This window comes from Corapipo altera, unplaced genomic scaffold (genome assembly GCF_003945725.1).
Source record: "Corapipo altera isolate COAL_440 unplaced genomic scaffold, ASM394572v1 49, whole genome shotgun sequence".
Taxonomy (NCBI): Eukaryota; Metazoa; Chordata; class Aves; order Passeriformes; family Pipridae; genus Corapipo; species Corapipo altera.
Genome location: NW_020884879.1, coordinates 16,041,008 through 16,064,417, shown reverse-complemented (window position 1 = coordinate 16,064,417; position 23,410 = coordinate 16,041,008). Strand labels below are relative to the sequence as shown.

Sequence of the window (23,410 nt, the reverse complement as noted above, 5' to 3'; positions counted from 1 at the left end):
AGGTGGGACATTGATGCAAACATACTGCAAAAAGGATTCCAGTTTTTATCCCAGCCCAATGTATTTCACAGGTACAGTATGTTACATCCATGACTACACTGTATGCAATCAGGGATATACTTTCACATTGTTATTTTTGAAATAGTGTTCTGCTTACTTTAGAGTAACAAAATACTGGTGTAGCCAGGGAATTAAGAGATTTCTAGTGTGTAAAACATCTTGAGACTGAAATATGAATGCTGCTTCTGTTTAATCTTAAAAAAAAAAAAACCACAGCTGTGCAAGGAAATTTTCTGTAGCCTTTTCTGTATTTTTAAGTATCCTATATCATCTCTATATCTGTCTGATGATTTATGAAATTCACAGGAAACCTCTGAGCATCTACACAGCTGATGAAGATGTTTATAGTTGAAAAACCTGGACATCAGTCTGGTCCATACAGTAGGAAGAAATTAACATATTACCAACAGCTCATACAATATATTTGATGCATGTTCTCAATTCTGGCAGGGCAAAGCAATACCAACCGAACAGTTGAACCTTAATTTCTTACCCTAATTTCTTAACACTGTATTCATTAGCTGCTGGCAGCAAAAGCCATTCTGACAACACTAAATTTCAGTTGTAAATTAGTCATTTTCTTGATCTTTCTTTTTCATATATCCACGGGGAGTATGTGCTACCCAGAAGCTTTAATAAATAATCAGAGCATGAATTTTGGAGGGGATGAAGGACAGCTGAATTCAGCCTGGATGTCTTCCACACCAGTGTTGATTTCTCAGACCTCTTCATTCATCAGTTTAAACCAGGCGAGAGCCTCCCGTGACTGGTTTGCTTTTTTAATCTACTTCTAGTCTTCTGTTAATGTCTCTTCCTCTTGTACTTCTCGGTTAGCTTTTCTTCCCCTCTCCTTTCTTGTACTTGGATTCTTTGTTACTGTTATTGTTACATGTTATTGTTACTTCTGGCTGCACAACTACAGTATGAGCAGAGGGACAGCGGGAGCCGCTGCCTGCCTGGTGACATCGGGACCGTGCGGCTGCGCCTCGGCCGTACCCAGAACGAGCCCGGCAGGCGTCCTCCTTGCACCCTCCAGGCGCCCATCTTACGGCTGGCGGGGGTCTGGTGACCACCAAACTTAGCCTCGGAGAAGGAGAGAGTGAAAAATAAAAGTGAACCTGGATGGCGGGGGTGCCGAGAGGGAGTGGAGTCCGACCCGGCTCCGTGGCACAGCCCGAAGCGGGGGCAGCCCGCTCTATTAGGTCGCGACCCTGGCGGGATCCCCAGTCATTTTATGTCGCCGCTGTCCCGGTGGGAGAGGGTTTCGGGCTACGGCCAGCGAGTGCCCGGCCGCGCTGCCAAGGACGCAGCACCTGGACGCTGCCCAGGTGGCACGGCACGGCACCGCACGGCATGGCACGGCTCTGCTGACGAGTCCCGGCCACGCCGCGTCCCGGGGCCGCTCCCGGGTTGGTGAGTTCGAACTGCCGACCCCGGGCGGGCGGAGCGCGGGCGGAGGCGCCGCCGGCCGGCAGGGGCGCTGCGGGAGGGGGAAGCGGAGCGGCGGCCGTGCCATTCCCCGGCTGCGCGGTCGCCTCCTCCCCCTCCGCCTCTTCCTGGCCGCGGCGAGCGGAGCTGTGCTGGCAGCGGGGAGGCGGCGGCGCCGGCGCCCAGCTCCCGGCCCGCCATGGCGATCCGCAAGAAGAGCAACAAGAACCCGCCAGTGCTGAGCCACGAGTTCATCGTGCAGAACCATGCGGACATCGTGTCCTGCATGGCCATGATCTTCCTGCTGGGGCTCATGTTCGAGGTGAGGCGGCGCCAACGCCCCCGCCCGGGGTCCTCGTCCCGCTTCCCCCTGCTCCGCCGGGGGCTCTCGGTGCTGGAGGGGAGGGAGGGAGCGGGAGGGCGCAGGAGTCCCGATGCGGCGAGGGCCAGCGCCACAGCCTCCCGGCGCACCTGCCCGCCGGCCCACGGTGTACGCGGGAAAGGAGCCGACTCCCGCCCCGCCGCACGGCCCGACCGCCAGCGCGGGTGCCTTCCCTGCGGTGCATCCTCGCTCCGCCGGGGGAACGCCCTCTTCCTTGGCTCGGCTCGGAGAGGCGCAGCCTGCGGCTGCCGCCAGGACCCGAGTCCCGCTTCCCCCCGCCGCCCTGGGAGGGAGGGAGGGAGGCCGTGCGGGGCCGGGCAGCGGGTGGGCGCGCTGCGTCCCTTGGCGGCGGCGGGGAGTTCCTGCGGGCGGCGGGGTTACGTGGCAGACGGGAGAGGGAGGAGGAGTGCGCGGCACGGCGAGGAGGGGGCGGGGGGCGAGGCCCGGCCGCCACAGCCGATCCCCCGCTCTTTGTGTGGCGGCCCCGCCGGCACTACGGCTCCCGTCGGGCGGCGCGGCGGGAAGGGAAGGCAGCGGTGACGTGTCCTTACAGCAGCGCTCGGGTCCCCCTGCCCGCGCCCCCGCGCTGCCCGCGGAGCATCCCAGCGCTCCAGGCGGTTCGAGGCGCCGCTCGGGTGGCGCTGGTCACCCCTCGAGTGGGCCGCGGTTTGGCAGCGGCAGAGGGGAGCTCTCCCTTCGGCCTGAGGGCCGGCCCTGCTGCGGGCCAGGCGCTCTCTGGGAACCCATGTTGAATGCAGATGTTTTAAAACGTGCCTTTTTGGCTCTTCTCGATTACCTTCTGAGAGAACTGAAAAGGTGACTTACGTGTGTGACTGCCAAAATGTTGTCAGTGATCTGAGGTCATTGAGACTGAGATCATTCAGACTAAGATCACTGATCATCAGAGTAAGACAGTTCATTGGCTAAGTGTTTATCATCATCATCATCATCATGGCTAGGCTTCGCTTTGGGAAGGCTCTATCCACATTTGTTACAGGCTAGGTGTTTCTAGCTTTTTGGTATTTTAGACGTTTGTTTAGACATGTATTTGGGCTTTATTTTAGATACTTGTTTAGGGCTATGGACCTTTTTGTTATATGGGTGGTTTTCAGAATAGTTTTATCCAGCCATTGGTACTGCTCAGCACTAAGGCCCAGTGGAGTTAGGAAAACCAGATACATATATATGTATGTATACATATATACCCAAAAAGTGAAAAACAGGACAGACCAACAAAGGTATTATGTTTGAGTTTGCTATTAGAAATCACCAAGACGCCACCAATATGGTGGTTTTCTGGGGAATGACATTAAAGAGGTGGACCTAAACATTTACCTTTTATTCCTACTTCAGAGTTACTGTATTAACAGTATTATTGATAGGGTTGGAAGTTTTGGGGGGGATTGGATGTGTTCTGAATTCTTTTGTTTCCAGTTTTTTTATCGCGTGTTTTTTCTACCCTGGTGTAGAGAGGCCATATATCTTTGTTGGTACAGGTGTGATGTGGCTGAGAAGATTGTAGCAATTTTCTTAATGCTTTGATATAGGTCTTGGAAATCACCTGCTCTGTTTGATGTTGGTATGGTAAGGTGTTTGTACTGCCTGACTTGTGCAATTGAATTAGTACTGAGAGTAGCTGACAGAGCTTCGAAGGGCAGTTGAGAATTGACTAGTGTTTTGAATTGTCCTCTGAGGGCTCCCTTGATGGATAGGGAGCCCGAGGTGATGTTGCTAATTTAGGCAAACTAGTTGGATACCCTGAAGTTATATGGACTGAACAGTCTGCCATGTATTCAGGGTTTCATAGAAAATCTAGGGCTTGTTGACAAAGAGCTGCTTTTAAAACTTAATCTCATTTCCCATGAATGATAATTAATGCTGGTAGTAACCTAATAATTATTTTCAGATACTCATTGTATCCTTCCAGGATTCATAAAAGAGCTTATTTTTTTCATCAGCCCTATGAATACCACAAAGATGCTAGGTTTTTACAGCAATGAAAAACTGTCAGATCACAAATGCTGTTGTAAAGCACAGTTATTTTTCCTTCTGTTAAGACATGTTGTTTCATGTTGGAATTCAACTAAGATGCATTAGAGTTAAAAATAAGTTTATGCTTTTTGACAAATAAGAACTTGTACTCCTGCTTATTTACTAGGGTTTTTAGAATATCTCCACCCTCAGAAAAAAGCCATTAGGACAAACATCCTCCCTCCAAATTGCTTTTATTCATTCTGCTTTTTCTTACAACCAGTCATAAAGGAGTAGTACTGCTACTGCTAAATTTAATCACATTTGTTTTATGCATCTTGCCAAAGGATCCCCAAGGTCAAAAGACTGCTAATTGTATTGAGTTGGTATGAGTTGGTATGCCACTGGCCTGAAATGGTTTTCTGTTCTTTATGCTTTCTTTCCTCCCCTGTCCACGTTTTTCAGATCACTCACAGTTTTATGAATACGATAATTGACTTTCAAATTTTGTCAAATAAAAAAAAAGTTTATTCTCGGTCATTGCTGAATGCATCATGGTCTAGGGGTTCCATGATATTGTACATTCTGTTAATGTAATAATACAGTATGGACTGAGGAAAGCATTGTAGCACATTTTCATTTTAATGTTGTAGGAAAGACTATTTGTAAGTGGCATTTTCAAGGATATTTCATTCAGGAGGTTTGGTATTCTGTAAACAAATCTATATAGACCAGGCAATGTGTGCTGCCTTTCGAAAGTCAGGTGAAGCTGTGTGATAACATGATCACTTTTTTGGGAGGGGACAAATGTGCTGGGCAAGGGTGCTAATGTATTGGCATATGTCTTCAGTTTAATGTAGCTTACTTCCATGAGAATTTGTTTTTTTCCTCTTTCAGATTACAGCAAAAGCAGCTGTCATTTTTGTTACACTTCAGTATAATGTTACCATTCCTGCCACAGGTATGTATCTTGCAGGAGGTTAGTTATGAGACTGTGTATTCAGACATTATTAGTATGCCATGCTTTCTAGACTGACAGTAGGTGAATTTGTCAATTTGAATAGATAATAAGCAGCTTTCAAGGATTTCACTCTATTTTTATTAAAACTCCATTTTAATTAATTAGGTTAGAGACAGTGTTTCTGTTCTGATATATTCATCATTAGTGCTAAAACACCATCTGACTGGTAGATAAATTCACACAGATTCTTACTTTGGCTTTGCAAGTGACAGTCTTTAATAGTCAAAGTGGTGTGATAGCTTAACGTATTTTTATTGTCTGCTTTCAATGCGTTTGGGCAAGCTTCCTAAGTGCACTTAAGTTTTTTGTTTTATAGTACTTCTTTCCAGAGTCAAAATGAGTTTGTGATGTGATGGAGAAAACCATAAACAATCTAGTGACTTAGTTTATGGTGGCAGTTTAATTTGACTTTTATTTGTTCAGCTGACTACAAGGTAACTTCTGTGAAAAGTTTCACTCTGAGAAACAAACTTATTAGCCATTAAACTGTATTGATGCCTAACAGTTCATTCTGTTTGCCTTTTAGAAGAACAATCTGCAGAAACAATCTCTCTCTATCACTATGGCATCAAAGACTTGGCTACGATTTTCTTTTACATGCTTGTAGCAATAATCATACACGCTATAATTCAGGAGTATGTACTGGATGTAAGTACAAAATATTAATTCCTTTCATCAAGAAAATAGTCAGGTTTTAATTAGACTTTAAGACTATTAACTTAAAAGTAAACTTCTGCATTAAAGCTTTTAACTGTAAAAACATGCATTAAAACTTTTAGATGTTCTAATGCAGTTGCCAGGTAAATGTTAAGTACTACAGCATATAAATAACAATGGATTTTCATTTCAGAAAATTAACAGGAAAATGCACTTTTCAAAAACAAAGCATAGCAAGTTCAATGAGTCTGGGCAACTTAGTGCATTCTACCTTTTCTCCTGTGTTTGGGGAACGAGTATTCTTGTCTCTGTAAGTATGCCTCCTCTTCTGTTTGTATTATGAGATTTCAAAAGCTTCACTTAGACTGCTGATAAATATGGTTTGGGCTTATTTTTCTGTTTTTAGCTGGTTTTAATTTTAAAGTGGGGACAAGTTTAAGAATTCTGTGTAGGTTGTAGTCATAACTGAGTATAAAGTCCAGTAGTGTTGCTGTTGCTCAGTCTTGAGTTGATTTACTGTGAACAGAGTAAGGTAAAACCATTTAACTATTATGGTACTTAATTCTCTGTAGTTTTTTTGTGTTGGCTTGTTAACGCAAAATAAATGTTTAAAAAGCATTATATGTAGCATTTTGGAGCCTAGGAAATGGGTATATGGGCCGACTGCTGTAGTCTGAAGTCAATGTGTCCTTTCAGGTTAAAGCTAGTGGCTGAATGTGAAGGGAAAGAGTATCTTTTTTCTTTTCCTTTAATATTGTAACTCCTGGAAAAACTTTCCTTTTATTAGTTAAACTCAAAACCTGTCAACAGTTTACATGAGAAGACTTATGGCTGTAGAGATGCTGAAATAACTTCCATCTCATTCTATATGGAACAAACACATGATTTGATTGGTTGTTTTTTATTTTCCTAAGCCAGTACTACTGTCTTTTGGTTTGGGGAGTTGTTTTTTGGGTGGATTTTGTTCTGCTTATTTGTGATTTCTTGGGTTTAAAAAAAATTAAATCTGCAGCTTTTACTTGTGTATGTAGATGTGTACACATGTGTTTGTATGTATACACATGCATATACATAAATGCATACATGTATTTACAGTCATTATTTCTGACTAGAAAGCAACATCTCTGAGAGTTTATTGAGAGGTTTTGTTTGGTTTTTTTTCTTTTAGGAGAACTATATATCAGATCCAACCTCTCTGTGGAGGGACTATCCGCACACTCTGATTCCGTAAGGCCTCTCTCTTCCTTAGAGGATTGCTGGGCGAGAGGAGGGGGTGTTTTAAACTTAGCTTGTGTCACGTACAATTTGTGTGGAATAAGTAGTTTGTAAAACTGTATTAGTCACTAATGCATTTTTGGTCGTATTTATGTGGCCTCTTGATTCTTTGACAATTGTAGCATACAAAGTTTTCTTTCTGTAGGCTGTTACTTAGAGAATTAAGTTTTTGCAAGCTTTATCCTAATGATTTTGATTTTTAAAATCTTAGTTTAAAGTTGGCTGGCAGGAAGGATCTGTATGTGTTCTTTCTTTAAGAGACAGTGATAAAATGTGTTCACTAGAAGGCTTCTGAAATGTTTTAATTTTATTCATAATAAGTAATATGGTTCAATTCTTACTGTATTGCACAGGTTTCAAATGAAGTTTTTCTACATCTTACAGTTGGCATATTGGTTTCATGCTTTTCCAGAATTGTACTTCCAGAAAACTAAAAAAGTAAGTTCAAAATGTAAATGGAAGGAACTGCAGAGCAAGCAGCTCAAACAGTGGAGTAGTTAATTTCTTTTGAACTTCCAGAGTAATGTGTTACCCTAGATTTCCTACCCTATTCTGATTTGTGTTTCCCACTTTTCTTGATGGAATTTGGGGTGCTCAAATGTCCATGTGAGAAAGGGGTCTTTTTTCTTTTTAGTTATTTCAGTATTTCTAATTACACTAAATATTTCAGTATTTCTAATTGCATTAAAATTACTGTGTATCTGTTGTGTAAATAAAAATTACTAGTGTTTCTCTTCTACTGAAAGAATTTTCCCTTGAGGAAATGAATGTGAGATTTTCTTTTTAGACTTTTTTTTTGTTTCTCATAATTGGTAGTCTGAATAGTCTCATTAAAATCACAGCTAGTTAATGAATCATGATATAGGTGTAGAGTATAAACTGTGAATAATTTTATAAATCAAAGTGGTATTAAGGTCTGGGATTTGATGTAAGTACCACTGTCCTCTGCAGAAGTTCTGGTTAGTTATGTGTTGATACTTTTTTCAGTTCTCAATTTCTATCAGCAGCATTTTTTTCCTGAGGGTTTTCTGTGTTTGGGTTCTCATGACACTGAGTTCACTTCAGATTTTTTGTAGCACACTTCTTGCCTTCCTGACCAATTTAAGTAGGCTCTTCGCATGTTTTTGCTCAAGATCATTTTGCATATACATTTTCCTGCTTAAACTTTCCTGTTTTAAACTCTTCAACATGGCTTCACCAAAGGCAAATCGTACTTGACTAACTTAGTGGCTTTCTATGGTGGAGTGACTGCATCAGCGGATGAGGGAAGAACTGCTGATATTATCTACCTGAACTTCTGTTAAGGCTTTTCATAGGGTCCCCCACAGCATTCTTATTTCTAAATTGGAAAGAGATGGATTTGATGGATGGACTTTTAGATGGATAAGGAGCTGGCTGGATGGCTGCTTCCAGAGAGTTACAGTCAGTGAGTCGATGTCCAAGCGGAAACTAGTAACAAGACATTTTCTTCAAGGATCTGTACTGGAACCAGTGCTGTTTGACATTTCATCAGACAGAGGGATCAAGTGCACCCTCAGCAAGCTTGCAGAGCCACCAGGCTGAGTGTTGCAGTTGATTTGCTTGAGGAAAGGGGTGCCATCTAGAGTATCCTGACAGGCTTGGACTGGGTCCATGTGAACCTTGTGAAGTTCTACAAGGCCAAGTGCAAGGTCCTGCACGTGGATTATGGGAATCCCCAACATCAATAAAGGCTGGGGATGAATGGATTGAGAACAGCCCTGCAGAACACTTGAGGGTACTGGGGATGAAAAATTGGACATGAGCTAGCAATGTACCCTTGCATCCCAGAAAGCCAGTTGTAACCTGGGCTACATAAAAAGCGGTGACCAGCTGGTTGATCTGCCCCTCTACTCCACTCTGGTGAAACCCCACTTGGAGTACTGTGTCCTGCTCTGGGATCCCCAGCACAGGAAAGGTATGAATCTGTTTGAGCAGGTCCAGAGAAGAGCCACAAAGATGAGCAGAGGACTGGAGCAGCCCCCCTGTGAAGACAGGGTGAAAGAGTTGGGGTCGTTCAGCCTGGAGAAGGCTCCAGGGAGAACTTATTGTGGCCTCACACTTTGAACTGGCCTTACAAGAAATATGGAAAGAGACTTTTTATCAGGGCCTACAGTGAGAAGACAAGGGGCGATGATTTTAATCTGAAAGAGGGTGGGTTTAGAATAGATACAAAGAAATTCTTAACTATGAAGATGGTGAGACACTGGAACAGATTGCCTAGAGAACTTGTGGGTTCCCCTTCATTTGAAGTGTTCAAGGTCAGGTTGAATGGGGCTTTGAGCAACCTGATCTAGTGATAGAAGTCCCTGCCGATGGTAGAAAGGTTGGACTAGATGATGTACAAGTGGCTCTTCAAGCCCAAGAGATTCTGTAACTGTTGTTGCTGTGTGACAAGGCTATATCTCTACTGTCAGAGTTTATTCAAGAAAATGAAACATAGGTGTTATGTAAGCATAGCTCTTTTTAGCAGCCTAGAAGAGGCTTAGTAAAATAGTAATGAGATGCATTGTTTTTATGCTGGTCTGATGCAGTATAAACACTTTTGCAGATGCACTGCAGCTCATGTTCCCATATTGTGCTAATGGTACCTCTCAAATGTAACTTCATGGCCAAGTCTGGAGATTTTTTTTTAACATAAGGTCAAGAAAGCTGTCACAAGTGGCCTAAGTGCTGTGTGTTGAATAATAGTGTTTTATTGGGTCAGTACTTGACATTTTGGCCTCTGACTTTTGCATTAAGTTTAAAGAATAGTTAATTTGTTTTAGCAAGTTCATAGTTGATATTTCTTTCACCATGGCTTAACCTCTGCCATCTTGGCTTCCTTGCTTTATTCCATCTCTTGAAGGAACTGGCTGCATTTACTTAGGTCTAGTTGTCTTTACTGCTGACACAGACAAGGGAAGAACTTCTTAACTCCGGTACTCTGTATAGGCATCTGTATCTCCAGTTGCATTATTCCAGTAGGCCTTCAGTCTCTGCCAGTTTGTCTAAGCGAGCAGCATAGGCTGTTGAAATGTTACCTCAGTTCTGAAGTTAGTGTGAAAGGCTCCTCCTGTTAGTATGTGGAGAAACTATTTGTACTGTCTATTCTCTGATTTATCTCAAAGAAGTATTTTTTTTGTTTTCTTTCAGATAATTTGGAGTAGGTCTTTGTTCATCTCTTTTCTTGCCCTTTGTGTATGGTGCTTTGTGTGTGGTGTTTGCTGTTGTCAGAAGTGTTTGATTCTATATGTTTGTTGGATTTGAGATTGAGTATTGAATAACATACTATAGATGTTACAAGATTAAAATGTTAGGCCTTTTTTATTTGCATGTATACCAGATAAAGCTGAAGGTCCTTGAACTTCAGGGAATTTTTCCAAAAAATAGGAGTTTCTTAAGCACAACTTGAATGTACTCTGCGTACTGCTTCAAGACAGATTTTTATTGTGATCTGGCATATTTTAGTGATTCTTCTGTTCACAGATGGCACAATCTGCTTTCCATGTGCTGTGTGTCTCCCTCTTTATTATTTTGTCTCCATGAAGTGTTCAGTTTAATGGGGCTGGTTAAAACCTGAATTGAAGTGTGACCATGAGGTTTAGCATGACTGGTTAATAACTATATTCTCTGTATTTGCCAGAAACAGTGTGCCAGAATTTTGAATGTTCTTGAATTTTTAAAATCAATGCCAACACTAGGAAAAGTTTTCACTTTGGTTTGTAGACTGGTTTTTATTATTTCTGTAGCAATCTGACAATCTGATTAGCAGCAAACATGTGGAACTGTAGGAGCTGATGGTACAGTTATATGTATACAAAATAAGTATTGTAATAGCTTGTACAAATTCACAGGAGTCATAACAAATAAAACTGAGCCCTTTTAAAAAGCATCTTTTTTGTGTTTGATGCATTTTCTCACAGTAGCATATGTGTAAGATTGCTAAGTAAGCAATAAGTTATGTGTGGAATTAGATGACCCAGGCTGAGTAATTCAGTGCCAGGCCAGACCAGGCCATGTTAAGGTAATTGATAAACAAAGAAGAATTTCCAAGACTAGGGAATAGTAATAATAGATAACATTGTACCATACTGTATAACATTGTGTATAAGTCATGGCTGTTTTTTCTTCCTAATAGGAAGATATCTTTCGCCAGATTGTCTACATTGGACTTTACCTCTTTCATATTGCTGGAGCCTATCTCCTGAAGTAAGTCAATTGTAAACTTCTTCTGGCTTCATTTCCTTTCTTAAACATCTTAAACATCTAACAAAATGTCTGAATGGTTGTTTTATTTGTTTTGATAGTCTGACCCATCTTGGACTTGTTCTTCTGGTATTGCATTACTTCGTTGAATTTCTTTTCCACATATCCCGTCTTTTCTACTTCAGTGATGAAAAATACCAGAAAGGGTAAGTAGTCTTCATCTTTTAAATTCATATGATTTCTGTCTTAAAGCCTTTTGCATTTGACTAGCCAGAAACCAAAATTACAAGGAAGTTCAAACAGTTTTTCTTAGAGACCACAGTTCTCCAGAATAGTGTTAGTACTTATATCTCTTAAACAACTGGTTTTTTAACCTTGTTTTAGCCTATTTAAGTAAATGTTAGTAGCAGTATAAAAATGAAATAAAATCTCACAATGTGTACTAATTTTTTTTTTAAGTTTTGTAGAGAAAGGAACAGGATAGGTTCAGTATCCTACAGCCAGTGCTGTAGGAATTAATAACATGCTTATGTTCTAATAGTACTGGAAAGCACTTTCCATTGAGTTGAAATTAGTTTTCAGAACATAATGCAAGACTAATGTGGAATAGGTGCAAATGAATTTAGGTAAGTTTTTACATTCCAAACAAATTTCCATGGTGAAGGGTAAACATTTGTCTTGTTAGTGCATGTGCTTTGAATGGAAAATTCATTTAGTGTTTGTGGTGTTTTTATTTCTAGATTTTCACTATGGGCAGTTCTTTTTGTTCTGGGAAGGCTTCTCACCTTGATTCTCTCAGTCCTCACTTTTGGCTTTGGACTAGCAAGAGCAGAAGATCAGCAGCTGAATTTCAGTACTGGAAACTTTAATATCCTGGCTGTTAGGTATAGTAAACCTGGAACAGTTCTTAAGCATGTACTGTAAACCTGCGTTAGATACACAATATAAATGGTATGGTATGGTATTAATGCCAGTAATTCTGAATGATTGAGTATTTTCATGCAACCGATGGGATCAATGGGAATAGCTTATGTAAACTTTTAAGCTGCAGTGAAATGAATTGAATTATTTACAGTCTACAGCTGAGAAATCTGTAACTGGTTACTCTTCTTTGTCAAAAGACACCCAGAATTAAAAGGAATATTCAATTATAAACACTAATTTTAAATGTTTGAGATTTAGTAAATTGAATTCTGGATATAATTGCAGTGAGTTTATCTACAGAGGTCAAGGTGGTATGTCCAGAGCATCTTTGGTCCTGGTTGAAGATTTGTGCCTCTTTCTCTGTCGTTGTTATGGCTCCTGTTATTGCAACATGATGCAGAATGTTCTGCCAACCACCTGGCCTTCTTATGAATTAAATCTAGAAAAGGAAGTTATTGAAACATGGCAATGTAAGCATTACCCTGTAGAACTGATGCTCAGAATGGCAAGACACTCTTAAACCATTTTCAGCTGTTGCTGCCTGGTACCTTGAGAGTAATTCTGAAAGAGAGCAGGAAAGAAACCTTGCACTTCCCAGTTTTGATGGGCAAAGACTTCACTATCTCTGTATATCCAGTTTTGATCATCTGTGCTTAAGCCCAGTCGCCCTGTGGGAGCAAACACTTGCAAGGCTTAGCAAATGGATGTTACTGGGAGGAAGGGGTGGAAGTTGCCAAAAAAACCAAAAAATAACCTGAACAAAACTGAACTTGTAAAAATTCATGTTATCTAGAAAGAATCACTCTAATGTGTGACAAACTTACTGATAAAACTTCGCTTGTGTTTTGTTTCTAGAATCAGCGTGCTGGCCTCTATCTGCATGACTCAAGCATTTATGATGTGGAAGTTCATTAATTTCCAGCTTCGGAGGTGGAGAGAGCATTCTTCTTCCCAGCCTCAGTCAGTGAAAAAGAAGTTTGTATCAGCTAAAGGAAAGACCTCCAGAAAAGAAAGAGGTTTGTAGTTGCAGTTTTTCTGTTGCCTTGACTTCTCAAAAACAACCTTAGGATGTGCAGAGCCTTTTTTAATAGAGTTGCTAAAGAAGCATTTTATATTTCACTTGCAAGTGGGAGGACTCCATTACAGAAACAGTATTGGTGAATATTACTGTGGGGAGAAATGATTTAAAAAATACACACTGTATATTGTTTGGATTTTCCAATTGCCCAAATGAAGGAATTACTGTTTGTAACATGATATTTTTATTATCTTTCATTTCATTTCTTGAACAAAATGTATGTTGTTCTTATGTTTTTTTCACTTATAAAAAGGGAACAGACACAATTTTAGATCGGTTCTCATAAACAATTATTTGTAAAATTTTCTTGCAATTAATTTCAGGCTTGTTGTTTATTGCCACAGAATTCCGAGGTTTTAGGACAAAGAGATGGTTTGATGATCCACTCAGTAAATAGTCTTGTGTTGGACTGTTTTTACAAAAATTAGAATTTGATAGTTGTCTAAGGGGAGGTAATAACTACTTACTAGTCTAAACCTGTGTTGAAGCATTTGGAAATGTACTGATGACTCCAGGTTTCACTTTTTGATTATGTCACACTCTTTTTATAGAAAGGGCATGAAAGATGAACTGAATGCTCTTTCCTCCAAGAAAAATTATATCCTCTTTTAAAACTAAAGTTTCCCCATACTTCAGTATTTCTGTTGTACCATCAGTTAAGCTTCTGTACTTAATTGCTAGCTTGAATAACTTCTGGACTTTTTTGAAACTGCTGAAGTTGTTTCAAAAGCTTTTTTCAGCATGATCCTTTGCTCCCAATCATGTATTACCAACTTGTTCCACCTTTTGATATATTGAACATAGTGTGTGTGAAGACCATTTGCAGCAAGAACTGAGATTTGTGGTGGGTGATCCATAATTTTTTTTATTTCTCCCAAGTTTCTTTTTTATTAAAATGATGTGCTTTAGATTTTTGCTGCACTCCGTTTAGATGATTTGTAATTATCACAACTTGGCTTTTGTGTGGTGTTGGGGTTTTTTGTTTTCATCAGAAAATACAGGGGGATTTTTTTATAATTGAGTGAAGGTAGTTTCCTGTGTGAAAGTGTCCTATTTAATCAGAAGTGTCCTATTTAACCAGAGCTCCGTGTTCATTGCATACTCACTGTGGTGTTTCTTTAATTTAATTGAAGTCTTTTATGTCAAATAATTTTAAAATATAAACTTTAATGGTGTTTTAATCAGTGAGTCAAAATCTCCTAATCTATTTCATTCATATAATTTGATGAATTTCCTGTATTTCATCCAACTTCAGTGGACACCTGGAAGTGGTAAACGAACAGTGAAAAAGTCAGTTAGTTGGAGTTGTGGTTTAATTCACAAAATAATTGAGCTATACCTGTCTTGAGACTGAATAATTTTTTTGTTTATTTTAAATAGAAAGAAAAGAACTCTGTTCTTTCATATTCTTCTGTTTTGAGTGTTCCTGTAATGTTGTCTGTTCAGAACACTTGCACAGGATGCAGCAAAACTGTGTTTTTGAAAGAGTAATATATGTAATTGAACTGTTTAAAACACTTTTTTGTGTTCCACGTATTTGAAGTACTCTTTCCATGTATGCATACTCATTGCAAATCTGAACTAGTGTTTTCCTTCTGTCCATCTTTTAAAATATATTCTTTAAAAATTGTATGTGCATCTATAGATAAAGGCTTTCCTATATATATGAAATACTTGTAAATGAAGGAGTGTAATTTTAGCAAGAATTTATAATATGAAATAGGTGGAACAAATAATTAAGACCTATACAAGGGAATTGTGTATATACTGTGTCTCCAAAATTTCACAGAACATGTCATCTACAGATCGTGTTTTACTTTTTCACAAATATTGTAACTGGTCTTGATTTTTCAGTCTTGGTGTGTATAATGCACATATTTCGATGTCTGGCCACATCAGCAAACTGGAATTTATTGTAGTAAACGTTATATTTTGCACTTTGGAAAAACTGTGTTATACTGTTGCATTCTGAGGATAATTATGAGGTTTAATGAAGAAGATAAGTCAGAAAATAAGTTAAAAGACTGTTTGTATAGGACCTAGAAAAATGTAAAAAAATATAAAACATCTCATTGTATTTGAAAAATGTTTTCTTGTTTTGTAGAAAACGGAATAAATGGAACAGTGACCTCAAATGGAGCGGACTCACCTCGCAGCAGGAAGGATAAATCCTCGTAAAACTGGGGTTTATTAAGTTAATTGACTAATGTCCCCAAAGAATCTGCTTTTTACATGGATGGCTCTTCAGCACTAGAGATATTATGGATTAAGGAAAATACAATTCATGTTTTTTGATTATTGATGTTGTTTTGAGAAACTTTTTTTAAAAAGCCATTTTGACTAAGGAAAAAGGTTTATCTCTCTTCAAATACTTGAGGGGAGGATTCAACACTTTTTAAAAAACATTGACGCTTTTTTAAACATTTACTGTGATGAAATAACTTACTTAATGAGGATCACTGTTGCAATGTATTATTTCCCTCCAGTTTTTGTAATCTTGGTGATATATGATGTTCTACCAACTTCACTTTTTCCAAGTTCCTCAAGAAGTATTACAAAATTGAAGTAAAAACTTAGTATGCGTTTTCAGATACTCTGGCTTTTCAGTTAATTACCTTGACTCAAATTTGCATTTCAAATTGGGATTCCAAGACCACACCAATAGACCTCTTTATTTTGTAGTTACTAGCTGCACAATGTCTGCTCTTAGAATTGCCCCATATCATTAAAACAGAACTGAAATAATCGGAAATGTTGCAGAGTCTTATTGTTTGTTGGTTAGAAATCTCTTACAAGGAACAAAAAACCTTTCTGAGATATAGCTTTTAGCACTTGAAAATTAGAAGGGAGCGTGTATGATCATAGGAAGAGTTGATTTGAGTAGCACTGTTCGCTTCTGTGTGTGCTTTTAAAGTGTATCTTGGAGAATTAGTGTGCGTTGGACCTTCTTTAAAAACTTGTCTGGCCAATTTTAGAGGGTGGAGGTTCTTACAATGTGTTGTGTTTGTTTTGGGAGGCAATTAATGCTCCATGAAGAGGGAATTAAATAAATGGATCAAGTTATGAGAAACATTCCTTTATTCTAACTGCTTTGCTTTGTTTCACCTCTGTTAGGAATAGTTTGATTTCTCCTATATATGTTTTTATGAAAAAATATTTAGAAGCTACAACTTCTTAAAACTGATTTATTGTGCCCTTTGCTACAACTGGAAAAATCTCAATTTAAGAATTCTTCCATTATCTTTTAAAATTGTATTCAATGTGAAGCTTCGTCCAGTTAGTTTTCCAGTTTAACATGCAGATAATGTTTCCTCTGTACGCTTTTGTAATGGATATAATTCAACCCATTGCACTTGAGAACGAGTGAGAGATTTATTTCAGTCTTAAGAAGAAGTTGCTAAATTAGTCTATCAAGGTAACCAAAGTATTGAACTGCTTATTGATTGAGGATAATTATGAGCAATCAAGCTGATAAATAAAATAATTTTAATTAAAACCTGTTACTATAATTGAGTTTATACCCAAGAGAGTAATAAATCTGCATTCTGTATCTTCTACAGTTCAATTGCTTACTGTTCAGAATAAACGTTTCCAGTACAAAATATCCTCTACAAGTAACTATCCATTCTTCAGTTGTTTAGTGCTATTTAGAATTATTGCAGTATAATTTATTATATGTTTCCACTAATTACAGTCACGATTCCCAAGTATTTGGTTCACACCTCCTGAAATGGACTTGGCAGACTTATGCTTGCTTGGCTTGAGAACCCTAGGGCAGCATGCCCTGTAATATGCCCAGTCTGCTTCAGCAGAAGTAGCTATGCCATGCCTTGATTTGAAGTGGTGGAACTGTGAATCTCTCTGATTCTGGAAATCTGACCTGAAACTGGAAAATTGGAAATCAGAAATTTTGAGAGAATTGTATATATTATATACCTGCTGCTGAAAATCCCATTTCAAGTCTGATGTTTCTAGAAAGACCTTCACAAATTCTGTGTGCCTTGCTCTCAACTTGTACCTTAAGCCGGGGGGGGAAATTTTAAGTGTCTAGTCTGGTACTTAGACTCTAAATCAGTTTGGTTGTGATATCCGGTTGTACTGGGGCTCTCAGAATCGTAACAGGTGGAGGAACAAATTATGAAGGGAACATCTAAGGTACTTCTTGAGATTCTTAAGACTTATAGGAGGGTTGTAATAGTTGTTTCCCTAAAGCAAACTGTTTCTTGTAAACCTCATTCACAGTAGTCTTGAAATGCAAACTTCAGGTTAATTTCCAAAAGCTTTGAAAGAATATATTCTTGACTGTTAATACTGACATTGCTTTTTGTCTCCTTTTGGCCTTATGGACAGAAATTCTTGGCCTTTGGACTTTAACAAAAGCACTTTTGTTTCCACAATGGCTTAATCTTCATCCTTGCCTTATAGGAGTTGTCGCTGTCTGCCAAGTAATATAGAATAATAACAGTTGTTCTAGAATTTGGATAGAGTATTGGAAGCCAGTATCTTCTGTCTTTTGTATCATAACTAAAAATACATAATTATTATGTTTGAGGCAAAAGCAGTGATTTAGAATTTTCTACCTTGGAATGGAAACACTCATAAACTTATAAGATTTTGAGACTTATGTTTCCAGTTTGATATTGCTTGTTTTAGCATAGGATTATTGTCTGGCTGGATAATTTCTTTTTAATTGCTTAAAACTGTTTTTTTAAATGTTATTACATTTTTTGCTCTTTGCTTGTAATCCGGGATTCAGTAAAATGGAAGTCTAATCATGTTTTCTTAATTATGGAGTCAGAAAAATAGAAATGGAAATGTCTGAAGAGTTCATCATTTTATTCCCATGTCTAATAAAATAATTTTTGCCTAGGCTGCAGTAATTTATCCTGGTCAGTTGACAGGTCCCGTGAAGAGAAAGATTTGTCCATATAGATGGATTTTAATTGAATAAATATACAGGCAGTGGATAAGGTTTGTTGGGTTTGGGTTTTGTCTTAAAGCCCCTTCCTTTTGCCCTGTCTTTTCAGAACTTTTCAAGATTTAACAACATGATTTATAGCCTTTTTTGCCCCCAAATGTGTGTTTGGTTTCTGTGCCAGAATCTACTATCCAAACTATTATTTTACTTTTAAAGTGATTATATTGAACTTCAAAGTACAAACAAGGAGCTGAGACCAGCTGAAAATAATTTTAGTTTTCATCTGGACACTTTGACTAGTTCCAAAGACTGATTTCTCCTGTGTGAATTACTGATGAATGTGGAAATACTCTTTGGAAATACGGCTTTTCTGGTGATCCCACGTCCAAAATTAAGAATTATGAAGGAATATGCCAAGCAGAGAAAATGCTTAGGCTATTTCTGCTAACATTAGGTTATGCTGATGGCAAATTAAGTATGTTGGGATAGTGCATGTAGAAAATCAGTTATTTGTAAGCATTTGATATTTTTCCTAAATACTTTTTTTCTTTGAAAATTTTAGTTGCGTTTATGGAGTTATATTAGCCAGAATTGTCATAACCAGTGCACTACTTGGGTACAAGTAATTGACTTCTGTAAAATGGAGCAATACACATCTGCAGTCCTTTTGTTCTTTGAAGATTTCTGACTAACTGCACATGAGGTAATTTTGTTAGTGGCAAAACTTGATATTAAAGGGAAGGGAGCATTTTCATGGTCATGCTAAGCTGAAAGTAATGTAGGTTGCTGCCAAAATTGGGGTTCTGTCCCTTGCCTTGGCTAGCACAAGCCTTTCTGGTTGCATGGTGAGCTAGATCAGGGAGCTGGTGCAAGGGGTTGCTTGGGCTTTTTTTTCCATTGGATTAGTTGTCTGATAGTAATCCCAGAGGCTCACAAGTAGTTATGTATAAGCAACAAGAAAAAAAATTCAGGGAAAAGATATATCAGGTTCTAAGGCAGCTACCCCTTCCATTGACATGTTGCTTAAAAATTACACTAGATTACAGTATGAGTTGGGTGATCTCCTTGAAAGGCTTCCAGTCATCATTACCAGAAGGGAGATTGATCTCTGGTAGCTCCTACATGCCAAATCCATTAAGTGTTAATGGATTTTTGTTGGATATTGAGGGGGAAGGGGAAATACTCATTGTGCTTTACTGTACTGAGATACCTGTTAACTGTTAACAGGGTTTCCAAGCAGTGAAAAAATGATACTGGTGATGTACAAACTGGAATTTTAAAAATGTAGGTTGTCCTGGATCAAACAAACAAAACTACTTTCCTTAACAGCCAGGAAACTACAGCTTTTTTGGTGAGGGATTTTTTTTTCACATAAACCCTTTATGTATTGAAGTAAATCTTCCAGAGAGTTTTGCAAGAATTGCATGATATGCCTGTCTTGGTTCATGGAGGGGAGGGTTGTTTGATTCCTCTTATTTTGTTTTCAGGAAGTTCACCAGCTGATTCCTAGGTCATACTTGGGTTTGGTTCCATTTGTGACTCAGCCCTTTGGGCCTGTGTTGTAAACTATGGAGACTGGCAGCTTGAATAGGCTTCCTATGCAGTGTTGGTCATTTCTGTCCTAATTGTTCTCTCTGGAAAATCTCAGTATTGAAGGGACTTGAACACAAAGTAGAGACAGTCGTGTTGCTTGTAGCGTTTGCAGGCTGGTGAGAGCCTGTGCACAGAGATACTGCATTCCAGGGAGGGGGGGGCTGTGTTTTAATGTCCGCAGCCTGTAGTAATAGCCATCTTGTTGTGCAAATATTTAGGCTACTTCTGGTGCAGAGTATAAGGATGTCCTACAAAATGAAGGCTTGGGGAATATTTGGAAGATCCTTTAAAAGGAATGAGACTTCAAAGGACTGATGTCAGTTATCATCTGTTCATCATATTTGAATTTCTTATGTTGTTAGCTGTGGATTATCTTTAGAGCACTGGATTAGCCCATGCTTGTTGGTTTGTTGGTGGGGTTGTTTTATATACTGTAGGTTGTTGTGGTGGATGTTTAATGAGTATCCCTTCTTCACACTGTTCCCTGAACTACTCAGTTTTCGGTCTGATAAGCCCAGATTTCTACACATTAAGGAATTTTGTGTGCTCTTCAGAACTAAAATAGGAGCAGGGCTGAACTGTTGCTGGATCAGACGTGCAGGAAATAAGCACATCAACATATTGGGTGTCATCAGAACCTCCTTAATAGGAACTGAAACTCTTTAGGATGAATACATTGTAATACAACTTATATCGGATATAGCTCACATCCACAGAGCAAGTGCCATTGTGGATGAAATGGAACTGCTTTTAGCATCTGCCACTGTCAATTCCCTTTGGTGAGCAATGGGTGAGGAGTGCTGGGCTCCAGCAGCAGTAGACTGTTTTCTGCCTTTCAGAAAAGAGATCTTTTGATGTTGCCAATTCAAAAGGCAATTCCTATTTCTGGTTTAAAAAAAAAAACAGCCTAGTTTTGAATCCAATATACTTGATCTCTATGTGTCCTGTCACTTTTATTTTAGGTTTCTGCAAATACTTCAGTTTTATCCTGCTCAAGGATGGCAAATATGTGATGTGAGTGCCAGAAATGACAACTCCTTTTTCTTCTTTTTGTATTTGAAACTTTTTGCAGAATCAGAGCAGCTAGAGTGTAGCTTTATAATTCAAGTCTTTCAGTATTCATTCTTTGTCTGTATTTATTGTGGTTAATATTAAAGATCAGGCATTGTCATGCACCACAACAAAGTTGTTACTTCTTCATTCCACACACGAGAGTGTGGAATTTGATATACTGAATTGAAAAAAAATACATTAGTCTTGACTGGTTTAGCAGAAATTGATATTCCTGGATGTTTTTCCTTTGCATATTGCAGTTCACTTTTACTGCCTTTCTCATTTAAGAAACTGGACACTTAAGGTCTCTGAATCTCTAGACTGTAGTTTTGCTGTATAGCACTCGACAAATTATGGTCTAGAACTTGAGCTTTGTGTCTCCATATATTGGTTATAAATGTTGAAGATTATATTTTGCACTGTAATCAACAGGTAAAAATTCAGCCCATGTTAATAAGAATACTGTAACAGGGTAGGAATTTTGACTCTTGAACTCCAGACTAGAAACCAAGCCAAAACGTAACTCGCGTTCTCATGCGGGTGATTCCTCATTTTTGTTTCTTGATTAATCATATTTGTTTGGTTTATTTTGATTGTAAGTTCATGTGGCAAGGGTTGTCTTGTGTGTGTGTGCGTGCGTGTGTATACCCAGGACAATAAGGTCTGGAGTCCCAGTCTGTGGAAGCTGTAATAAGCAATCACCTTGTTATTGTTTTCCTGGATATCATAATAAAGAGTATCAAATTAAAACTGTGCTTGAATAGTCTGTTACAAAAATGGAGGCATATAAATTGCATCTGGCCTTGCTTACAGCCCAGCAGCATCAGTGAGATACTGGTCAAAGGCAAATACAGTGTTTTGTTTGAGGATATTCACTTAAACTGGAGAACACAGACAGGAGGTCTGCTTAGGCTGAAGAGGAATGGCGTGTAACTCAGGCTGGAGCTGGAGTTTGCACAAAATTATCAGAAGTTCAGGATTGAGTTTCTCACCTGTCAACTTGAGAAACCACATTGGCCCTCCCTCTTGAGAAGGTGAGGCTTGTTTGCTGTAATGCTTGTGCAGCATTTTGTATCCTCTGAGTAGCACTTTCCAGCTTGACAGAGTAACCATGAACTTGGAGAACATCAAGAGCTGTGCTGGGCATTGTCTGGTGTGGCCTGGGAGCTTACTATTCTAGTGTCTCCACGCTCTTCAGCTAAACAACTTTTAAAACCTTCATAGATTTCAGCTTCACTGATACAGAAAGAGTAAAATTTCATCCAATCTGAAGCTGAGCCTCCACACTGCTCTATTGGTGATCTCGGCAATGTGGTGGGACCTGAGGACTGTACCCAACTTGGGAAAAGTTAGGCTGTTTTTTGGAAACTTTTACCATGAATGTTACTTTCCAAGAGGTTTGATTTGATACATGGTGAAGGGGCTGACTACAGATCCCATGAACTCTGTATTCGGTTCAGCTCAACATACATCAGATTGGTGCTTTTGAAGAACTATTGAACTACTTAAGTAACCCTTAAAAACCTGCATTTATAACTTGTAAATCCTCAAACTAATTGAATGAAAATGTTAAGTGAAGGTTAGTCTTTCATGAACACACATCTTGTTCTTGACTTCATTGTTAGACATCATAGCTTAAACTGCAGTTTAATAAGAAATTTTGTTAGAAAATCAATGGAAAAAATATAATTTTAAGAATCAGAGCTATCTTGTGTACTTGTCAGGTGACTAAATCTATTGTAGGTGGTAAGGACAGGTAGATATTGACAAGTAAGTGGCATCTTGGATGATTGTAACAACTCCTACCTTATCTTTCCCCTGCTGCACCTCCCAGTATCATCATTTCATTCTACTGCCACTTTTGGAGGGATCCAGCAAACACAGATGGGAGGTGGAGCAGATGCAGTCTTAGGAGCCAAATCATGTGATGAGTTTGGGATGTGGGAAAAGCAGCCACTAGAGGCCACCAAAGTCTGTGACAGCTGCTTTTGAATTTGGGTGATTGGTAGCCAGCAAGAATATCTCCAGAGGCCTATGTTTTTGCTGCACTTTTGGCAAAAATTACTTTTTGCCTTTTAAGAATCATTTCTGCTCTAACTCAGAAAACAGAGCATTGAATTAAATTAGACCAAACTCCTTGTAGTTTTGTCATAGTAATAAAAGCCATGTTGTGTTCTGCAGGGCTTGGAAGGTGTCCTTATTTGGCCAGAAGCTACTTCCTCACTTCTGGTTGAGAGAACAGGATGTAGACGTCCAGTATTAAAGCTTTATCTTAACCCAAAAGTGCAACGCCTTAGATTAAAAGCAGCATTGAGAGTACAAAGTAAGCCTCGGATTATATCTGCCATCTGTGATCAGTTTTGTAGACATGTACACAGTGCTGTGGCAGATGCTGATTTCTTTGCTTTAATCCTTGGGGTGGGAGAAAGTATAGAAAACCTGTGCTCTGTATTTCCACTGATTTTTAATGCTTTCAAAACAAAGTTCTTGTTAGCGAAGCTTATAAAACTGTTTCATGCACTGAAATTTCAGTTTTTATCTGCCAATAAAAACTCTTGTTTGGTGGGAGTGTTGCTTATGGACATCTCCCTTAGATGCTGCAGAAGCCATATGAAAACTTTGCCTACAGTAATTAAACCAACTTTCAGAAAATATAAGTCGAAAGTTGCACTTTATGGATTTTTTTTTTTACAATAATAAGGAAGTGATTTGTTCTTTTAGCATGTGCCCCCTTTTATATAGAAGAAAGTGTTTTGGTGTGACATAGGAAAATGGTCGGTCCACTAGTTTTTGTTGTTGTCTTTGGGGTAGTTTTACCCTAGTCTGCCCAGAAAAAAAATCCTG

The 23,410-nt window shown here is 39.1% G+C and overlaps 1 protein-coding gene across 1 annotated transcript; it reads left to right on the top strand.

Moving 5' to 3' along the window:
• The first annotated feature begins 1,517 nt into the window (after positions 1-1,517).
• Positions 1,518-20,749, top strand: TRAM1 (translocation associated membrane protein 1). The gene is made up of 11 exons (XM_027638616.1): positions 1,518-1,810; positions 4,739-4,802; positions 5,389-5,510; positions 5,713-5,829; positions 6,688-6,746; positions 7,148-7,232; positions 10,933-11,003; positions 11,102-11,206; positions 11,741-11,884; positions 12,780-12,940; positions 15,107-20,749. The coding sequence occupies exons 1-11, from the start codon at positions 1,688-1,690 to the stop codon at positions 15,178-15,180; spliced, it is 1,125 nt and encodes a 374-aa protein (XP_027494417.1). The 5' UTR covers positions 1,518-1,687; the 3' UTR covers positions 15,181-20,749.
• Positions 20,750-23,410: the final 2,661 nt, after the last annotated feature.